We start from the raw sequence: 8,916 nt of genomic DNA, 5'->3' as shown, positions 1-8,916 counted from the left end.
GGGTAACCTGTCTGTTGTCCTTCTTCCCCAGCCGTGCCGCGCCGCGCCAGATTCATCATACCCAAATCACCTTTTGAAAAGAAAACCCCCTTTTACCCTTAATTCACCCCTCCATCCATCAACTTCATGAGACGCCACCCTGGGTGTTGCTGCACCCTGGATTTGGGAGGAAGCATTAAACCTTCCCTAAGTTTTCCCCCCCTTGCCACGCCGCCAGCCCCCCGGCACCCCAGGACAAGGAGGAGGGAGACAACCAGCCAGGCTCATGGGAAGAGTTTATTTGCAGTGAGATGCTCCTGTGCACACTCAGAACTGGGCGCCACGGGCATTCCCCCTCCCGTGGCGGAGAGGGATGAGCCAGCGCCCCACTGTCCCTCGCCACCGCGGCTGGGTTGGCACAGGACCCCCCCCAGCAGGGTTGTGTGCCTGAAAGGAAATCTTTGCCCCCAAACTCACTCATTTTTTGTTCAGGGGATACTTAAAATATATATATCTATCTCCAGCAATCAGCTGGACACAAAATTAGTGTACTGCAAATGTCATGCAAAGCCGGGCATTGCAAGTAAATTTAATCCACTTTGTTTCTTTAACTGGTGACCAGGGGGAAAAAAAAAATAAAAAGCCACCCCAATTTGAAGAGGGACCAGCAAAGTGCTGGGCTTGCCAAAAGCCAACAAGACCTGCAGTGCGAGGCTGCCAGCGGCCGGGACCAGGGGGCCGGCATTTGGGCAGCAGAAACCGTCCCAGCCCATGGGAATGGATCCACGTTGCAGGATCTGGGCTTTACAACTGGTTCAGGGTGGGATGGGCATGGGGATGGGGATGGGGAGGGGGATAGGGGTGAGAATGGGAATGGGGATGTGGGTGGGGATGGGGATATGGGTGGGGATGGGGATATGGGTGACGATGGGGATGGAGATTTTGCAGTTGCCCTGAGAGACGTCAAGGCTGAAATCCCCAGTCCTGAAAATACTGTCCCTTAACCTGATTTGGAAATCCAAGCCCCAGGGGTGGAAAAGGAAGCAGCAGAGGTGGCTGGGACGCCCCACAGCCCCTGCTGGGGTGGTGAAGCCGGTGGGCTCCTGCCGTTGCCGTCCGTGGGTGCAGGTGCGTCCCAAGGGAGGGGGTCCCGGGATCCTGAACCAAAACGGCGGGGCAAGCCCGGCCAGCTGGGGAGGTGGCTCCTAGTTCCATAGGTGACGCCGGCAGTGCTCAACGGCCTGTGGGAGAGACAGAGAGGGGTGGCAGGGATCCCCAGCACCCTGCCGACCCAGCGGAGGGGACGTGGCCGACACTTACATGGCACTCGACAGCCGTGGCCATGTTCTTGCACCAGTAGTGCGGTCCCCAGGCGCAGGGGTCCGAGCCCAGGAGATCCTCCTCGGATGAATCGCAGGCTCTTATTTTCTGCATTGCAAAGGAAAAAGGTGGGAGGGGGGAGAAAAAAACCCACGAGCACCCTTTGACCCCACTGCCCCTCTGCCAGCCCCCCCCAGGCTTGGCCAAAAGATGCCCATGTCAGTCCAGGCTGCCCCAGGGAGCGGGTGCAGCACCCATGGCACAGGGACACTTACGGTGCAGACGAAGGTGGGATCCATCATCTGCACGAGGAGCCGCACGGCCGCCGGCTCGTACTGCACCACGAGTGCCTCACACTGGGAAGGAGAGAGGGGGTGAGCCCGGCACAGGGGGGTCGGAGAGGTTCCTGCCAGGCTGGGCGCTCCCCCCCTGGTTCACCTTGTCGGTGAGCGGCGTAGGCAGCAGCTCGCAGCCCTTCTCCAGCACATCGCCCAGCTCTGCCAGCGTCTCGTTCTTCAGCAGCTCGTTATCAAAGTAGGTGATGACAATCTGGCAGACGTTGCAGAAGGCACCTGTGCCCACCACCAGCTGCTCCAGCACAGCAGCCCCTGCAGGATGGGGGGGGGGGGGGGGGGGGAGGGGTTAGCGCCCCCCATCACCTCACTCCCTGGCAACCTGATGTCTGGATGCCACCCGGGTACCCCCAGCTCACCTCGGTGGGTGTCCCCGCTCCGGGGGCAGCAGTGCAGCATGGTGCAGACAGCTGCTGGGTCAGTGGCCTCCAGCAACATGATGACCACGGCTTTGCCGTAGGAGTCAACGAAGTCCTTGCACTGCCCGATGACGCCATGGGGCAGCATGTAGCACACCTTCTCAATGTCGTTCACCAGTTGCTCCTGCCGGGAGAAGGCAGGTGGAGGGAGACGCCCCTCTCCTTGCTGTCCCCTTGCCCCCTCTCTCAGCGCCCCCATCCCCAGACCATAGCAGTGGGGCTCACCTCCGTCACGTTGTTCTCCAGGAGGCTCTCGGCCGCCTTCACAGCGAACTGGCACATCTCGCACAGCGGCGTGGTCCCCTCCCCATCCTGCCAGGACAAGGTGGTGGGACGTGTGCCGAGCCCCCCCAGAGCCACCCCCATGCCGCCCAGCCATCAACACCCACGAAAGACATTCCCCACCTTGGAAAAATGGAGATGCTTGAGGGGAAAAAAAGCAAAATACGGCTCCCCCTTCCCACCATTTGGATTTTAAGGAGCGCGGCGGGGTGGGGGGTCCCCACTTACCCCCAGCATGCTCAGGACCTGCGTCACCTTCTCTGTGAGCAGCGTGTGGAGGGGCAGTGCAGAGGCAGAGGAGCAGAGTCCCACCTGGCCACACAGCTCCATCGGGTGCTGGGGAGAGAGACGTCCTGAATCAGGTGGGCATCAGCCCCCGGGAGGGTGAGCCTGCACCCCTCCCTTCCCCATGGAGGGCGATTTCAGCCCCTTGGGGCATGGGTCTTGCTTACCTCAGCCTGCTGCCAGTGGAGGGACCGGAAAATGGCAAGAAAAAAATATAAATAAAAAAGAATTACAACAGTTACAAGCCAGAGAGAGGGGAAAAAATATTTAAAAGTTTATAGGAATATAAAGCAGCAGGATTAATTAAAAAAACGAGAGCAGGGCCCCACTTCTGCCAACAAGATCCCCTTGTCTGTGCCGCTTGGCCACCCTGCTGGTGCCCACCGGCCCCAGGCAGCCCCGGGGAGCTGCTCACCCGCTTACCAAGTGCTGGAGCAGCTGTGCGGCCATGTCCACGTACTCAGCCAGGTAGCGCTTGCACTGTGCAGGGAGACACATCGTCAGCGCCTGAGGGGGGACACCCCACCACCCTGCCTGCACCCCCCAGCCTCCCGGGCAGCTGCAAAAGATGCTCCCATGCCACGGTAACATTGGGGAGGAGGGGGGAGCCCAGCAGGATGCCAGCACCCTTACCCGCTGTGCCAAGTCGGGTGCCAGGCCATCGCATGCCCGCTCGGCGTGGGCCACCAGCACCTGGGCGAAGGTGGCATCGGTCCCCACCTCCAGCTGCACGGCCGCCACCAGCTGCAGGCAGGCGCCGCACACCTCTTCCATCTCCTGCGGGACAACATGGGCAGGGACACATCGGTACCCCCCCCCCCCCAAATAAAACTGAGCCCCCCCACGCATGGATTTGCAGAGCTGGGATTTAAATGCTGGTCATAATCCAGGGCAGCTTTTTGGCTGGCATCTCTCTGGTCCCCCCCTGGATCCTGCAATATCCCAGCCCCAAATTGGTGACACGCCTAATTTCATCCGTGCAATATTTTTTAATTTTCTTTTTTAATTATTGTTAAATAGGTGATGCTTAGGTGATTCTTGCCCTTGAGCAGCATCAATGGCATTCACGCCTGTGCCATGGTACCTGGGCCTCGCTGTGAGGCAGGTCCTGGGGATGAAGCAGGAGGGGCACGTTGGTGATGAAGGGGGCGACCAGGTCAGCGAAGTCCTGAGCAGGGCCCACGGGGGCCGGTGGCGGCTCCTGGAACTTCAGGGCCCCGGTGGGGCTCTCTTGGGGCTGGCACAGCTTGATGGTCCCACACACCACCTTCGGATCCGCCTGGAGGAGTAGAGGGGTGGGGGCTTGGGGCTGCGTCTGCCCCATCGCCCTGCTCTCCCCCCATCCCTGGGTCATTTCCATCCCCATCTCCATCTCGCAAAGGTTTTGTCCCAGGCTCCAAGAGCCTCCCTTGCCCTGCGAGCCCCCAAGACATCCCAAACCATGGAGAAACACAAACCCAAGGGGGTCCCCCTGCCAGTTACCAGCACTTGCTTGCCCAGCTGGACGAGGATGAGGATGCCGGTGTCCACCATCCTCTTGCACTTGACGGACCAGTCCTGGAAGGGCAGGTACTGGCATTTCTTATCCAAGAAATGCCGCAGCTTTTCCTAGGTGACAAGGAGAGAGCTCAGGGCTGGGCTGGCCCTGTGGTGTTGGGGGGGGGCACGCCAGCCCCGCATCCCCCCCCGGCCATGACCCACCTCAGTGCGGTTGTCCTGCAGGATCTTACCCACCACGGAGACCGCCACCTGGCACAGGTGACATGGGATCCCCTTCTGCTGAGAGAGGGGACATGTTGGGATGCTGCCATGGCACCTGGACCCCCCGCTTGCTCCCCCAAATCCCACCCCTCCACCACAAAAACACCCCACCAAGGGGCACTTGGGAATATCCTGGGGTACCCACTCATTTTTGCCACTCACCCTGCAGACTCCCCATCCTACGTGAGTCCCCCCCGCAGTTAGGCAGCCTTGCTGGCTGACATGTTGCTGCTTGAGAGCATCAGCGGATGCTCCTCTGGGTGCCCAGCTTCAGGGTGGCCAGGCTGGGATTCTCCCTCCAGCCCCACATTTTCGGGCAGTATGGGTGCATCCCTCCATCACCCCACATCCCCCCGCTCCCAGTGCAGTTACCCCCAGGGCCTGGTCCCAGACGGTGATCCGGCAGAGCTCCAGTGCCCCGCATTTGGCCGCCGTCGCCACGTCGCGGCACCAGTCCTCTGGCCGCTCGCCACACTCGTGGAGGGGGCTGGCCACGGCTGCAGGGTGGGGAGAGGAGACCATCAGCCCCCAGGGCACCCCGAGACCAACTCCTGCACCACACCAACCCAGCACCCACCAGCACCCCGACTCCAACCCTGCCCCGTGAGCCGAGGGCAATGCTCTTCACCCTCTTGCCATGATTCACCCTCAGCTTTTGCAATGGTGGTGGGGTCGTTGGGTTTTAGAAATGATTTTTTTGAGCCCAGCCACTGCATGCTGCCAGCTTTTCCAATGGGATGTCGCAGCAGCTTTGGGCCAGCGTCAAAAGCAAAGCAAATTTGGGGAATCATCCTCAGCCTCACAGCACCCTTCGACATGCTGGGGAGGCAGCTGCTCATAAAAACAGCAATAAATCTTGTAGAATGAGCAAACTGGGGTTGCCAGGGCTCAGTCCCGTGCAGCAGCTGGTTAGCCACACCGCGGCTCCCGGCAATGATTGAGCAACCCCAGTTTTGGGTGGGTTTTTTTTCATTTCTTCCTAACGACAGCATTTTCTCCTGGCTGCAATTCCCCGGCGTGGCAGCAGCGGCATCGCCTGCCCCGGCCACACAGGGAAGCACAGTGGCATGGCGCAACGCCGACAGTTTAATTGCCACCTTGGTGTGCCAGGATTAATTTGCGATGGGGCAAGTGTTTATTCTCACCGGGGGCTGCACCCACCCAGGATGCGGCTGGGGAGGTGGCGAGGAGCCAGCACAACCCAAGCCCTTCACTGCCCTGCTTTGGTCAGGAGCTGCTCCAGGAAGTCGGGGAGCACATGGGGAGAGCAGCACATGGATAGATGGATGGCCAGACCCTGCTGCATACCCTCTTGCAGTTGGCGTTTCTAAGCAAAGCACACACCCCCCAGAGCATTCACAGCCAGCTTTTACCACCCGGCTCTGGCCCTATGGTTTTGCACAGCAGGAGTAAAGCCAAAGGCACAAACTGCTCCTTCCACCCACCCTGCCCTTATCAGGTTTCTCCCCAAAAGCTGCTTTTCCTGCATGCCAGATTCTGCCAACGCCTTCAGCTCATCCACAGGACGTGTTGGAGCAGCAGCTTGAGATGTCCAGGGCCATCCCAGCAAGTCACCGGGAGTGGAGGCTGCAGGGAGAGGGCTCCCAAGCCCCCCACCAGCCCCGCCTGCTCCCAAAAGCGCTGGTGCAGCTCAGTGGGTGCCGGGTGGCATTTCAGCCTCGATTACCCCATCGGGCTGACGGCAGCACCGGGGCAGGAGCAAGCCCCGGGGCAGGGCGAGTCCCCCCCAGTTTCCCATGCACGGCTGCCCACACACCTCTCCAGCAGCAGGATGCCGCGGTCGCCACATCAGCTGAGAGATATATACTTTTTTTTTTTTTTTAACCCTGGCACTAGCATCAGGGCGAACAGGAATGGCAAGTCAGCAGATGAGTTCAGGGGCAGCACCAAAAAAAGAGGAGAGGGGAGGCAACAACCCACAGCTTGTTTCTGAGCTGGTCCTGCCTGACCCACAGACACGAGCATCTCTTGCAGCCCCATGCTGGAGACCGGACCAGCTGCCTAAGGATGCTGCCGGCAACGGCACAGGGGGAATTTCACTGGTCTAAAGGAAACCCATGGTTTGGACCTGCACCTTTCTGGCTTATAGTGGCTCTCAGCTCAGCGCTTACTCCTTGCTCTGCTCAAGCTGAAACTTGGGCAACAAGTGCTGGGCCAGAAAAATAATTAACAACAATAATAACACCCATCTGCTGAGAGCAGAGGGAGCTTCCCTGGGTGGAAAGCATCACCACGGGGCAAGCAACCAGAGCAGCTGGTGCCCCGTGAGCTCTCCTCCACATTTCAAAGCCGTGCTGGAGCTGCCTTGTGCTGACAGGCACCCAAGCAGCAGGACGTGGGACGATGCCATTTTCAGCAAAGCCCCGGCATGGAGCTGGGGGCGAGGCAGGGATGCTCCCGCAGTGCCCCCAGGCCAGCCGGTGCTGCCCCATCCCCAGCTGCCAGGCCCCTGGGGTGGGGTGGGTTTTGCCTGGGGGGATCCAGCACCGAGCTCCAGATCCAGCAGGGCTGTGCCAGCATTACGTGGAGCCCTGGAGCGTGCCGGCTGAGCCGGCCAAGCCTGGCAAGCAGGTTGTGACGTAAACCCTGGGGGTGGCGGCGTAGGCCCCGGTGCCCCAGTTCCCGGCTGGGCGCACGCCCCTGTCACAGCAAAAATCGTAAATACACTCTTCCCCAGCATCAAAATCCATCTCCAAGGCTTGCAGTGGCCCACGGTCCCACAGCCCTACCAGCCGCACTGTGCCATGCAGACAAGCTGCCACTGCAAGAGCCGCCATCGGCTTCCAGGGCAGGCGTCGCCCAAAGGACGGACGTGCTGAGCGCGGGTGAACTTTCCTGCTCTGCCTGTTCCTGGCTGGAGCACCTCGGCATGTCCCCCCCCATCAGGCCACACGTGTGCAGTCACGATGACTCCACCACAAAGCCGGTGCCTGGGCAGGTCATGTCAGAGGAGCCCGATGGGCCGAGCCTGGGGTAATTAGGGTGCAAAAGGGGTTCTTCCCTCTAAAAGGGTTTTTTTTTTTTGCCTACAACAGCAGGGATCCGTAGTTTCCCCAGGGAAATTTCCCCTGGAATAAGCGATTTCCCCTCAAGCAAGGACCAGGGGTCGGAAACAGGCTCTTCCCAACTTGTTTCCTGGGGATGGGCAGGGGAGGAGCCAGGTATCACTTTCTCACTCTTATCTGGGGGGGGGATACCTAGGGGACAGCAGCATAAGCTCATCCACAGGTAGGATTTGCTCACAGATACCCAAAGCCCTGGTGATGAGAGGTCTCCAAAGGTGCTCAGGGCTGCAGCACTGCACCCCATCACCCTACCCAGAGCTCCGCAAGCCACGGGGGAAGATGTTTCCTGCCTCCTGCACCACCTACGAGGCCCGTAAGGAAAGGGGCAGCATCGGGCAGCACCATGGCCACTCTGTCGTGCAAGGACAACAAAGCGGTTTCCCCTGAACGGAACATACGCAGCTGGGTCCCAATGCCAAGGGCAGCAGACAAAGCAGCCCTCTACCCCATCACTGCTGATGCCCCATCGACTGGCCTCCCTCCTTCCATACCCCAGCAAAACACCAGCTCCATCCGAATCCCTGCTGTCCGGAGAAGGGAGGGAGCAAACCGCTTTTTGCCCCAAGATCATCTTTAAGAGCAGAAGTTGCAACACTCACTTCCAGGTGGGGAAGAGGTAAAGCCGCCGGTGGTGCTGCCTGCCCCAGCTCTCCTCTGGAGGGACGAGGAAGCACACTATGGAGCTTAAACACTATAGCTGGGAATAGTTTTGGGGTTCAGAGGGGTTTTCTGGGCTCTCCTCGAGTCCTACCCCCAGGCCTGGCCTTACCTTGGTAGGAGCCCAGGCACACAGAAAGGATCAGCACCCAGCCACTCCATTTGCTCTCCATGCCGTTCCTAAGATAGTCCTCAGTGGCTGGTTCCTCTCCTGTGCTGCTCCCAGACTGAGGAATCTTGGATGGGTTGGGAGAAGTAGCGAGAACCCACACCTACGCAGGGCAATTACCACACCCCTCTCCTTACACCTTGATTATAGAATCACCAGCCTGCAAGTGGAGGGAGGGACCAGAGCCAGGCAGGTATTCCCGGGAAGTCAAAACCAGCCCAGAACCTGCTGCTCAATGCTAACCTCACCACTCCTGGCTGCAAAGGGTGGGCACAGCAGGGCAAAAACTGTCCTAGTGCCATGTGATATAGCAATTTTCTGTGCTCTTCACTGAATAGAGCATCATCCCTTACAAAAAGAGTCAGCAGTGCAGATATCAAAGACCAGTAAATTTAGAACAAGTGAATTAATGGTGTATTTAGAGGCAGCCAAGTAGTTTGCTTAAAACATTTTTAAAAAATAATTATTTTATTCAAAATAAAGCGAGGAATGAAGTCAAAAGGAAAGCCACATTAAATGCAAGTCAGCACTGAAGCCTGATACCAAGCAGCTTCAGCAAGAACTCCCTCCAGCCTGCGCAAGGCAGAGAAATTGCAACACAGGGC

At 59.1% G+C, this 8,916-nt stretch overlaps 1 protein-coding gene across 1 annotated transcript; it reads right to left on the bottom strand.

The window, feature by feature from the left end:
- Positions 1-258: 258 nt before the first annotated feature.
- LOC143160978 (prosaposin-like) lies at positions 259-8,369 on the bottom strand. The gene is made up of 15 exons (XM_076339420.1): positions 8,255-8,369; positions 4,772-4,896; positions 4,340-4,414; positions 4,121-4,246; positions 3,723-3,917; positions 3,272-3,415; positions 3,062-3,118; positions 2,806-2,814; positions 2,582-2,689; positions 2,297-2,383; positions 2,012-2,195; positions 1,738-1,907; positions 1,575-1,655; positions 1,300-1,407; positions 259-1,220 (listed from the first exon to the last, which is right to left on the bottom strand). Exons 1-15 carry the CDS (start codon positions 8,313-8,315, stop codon positions 1,185-1,187), a joined length of 1,566 nt encoding a protein of 521 aa, XP_076195535.1. The 5' UTR covers positions 8,316-8,369; the 3' UTR covers positions 259-1,184.
- Between the last annotated feature and the right edge of the window lie 547 nt (positions 8,370-8,916).

Source organism: Aptenodytes patagonicus, chromosome 5, assembly GCF_965638725.1.
Source record: "Aptenodytes patagonicus chromosome 5, bAptPat1.pri.cur, whole genome shotgun sequence".
Classification (NCBI taxonomy): Eukaryota; Metazoa; Chordata; class Aves; order Sphenisciformes; family Spheniscidae; genus Aptenodytes; species Aptenodytes patagonicus.
The sequence above is the reverse complement of the archived record's forward strand: the minus strand, read 5'-3'. Positions and strand labels throughout refer to the sequence as shown.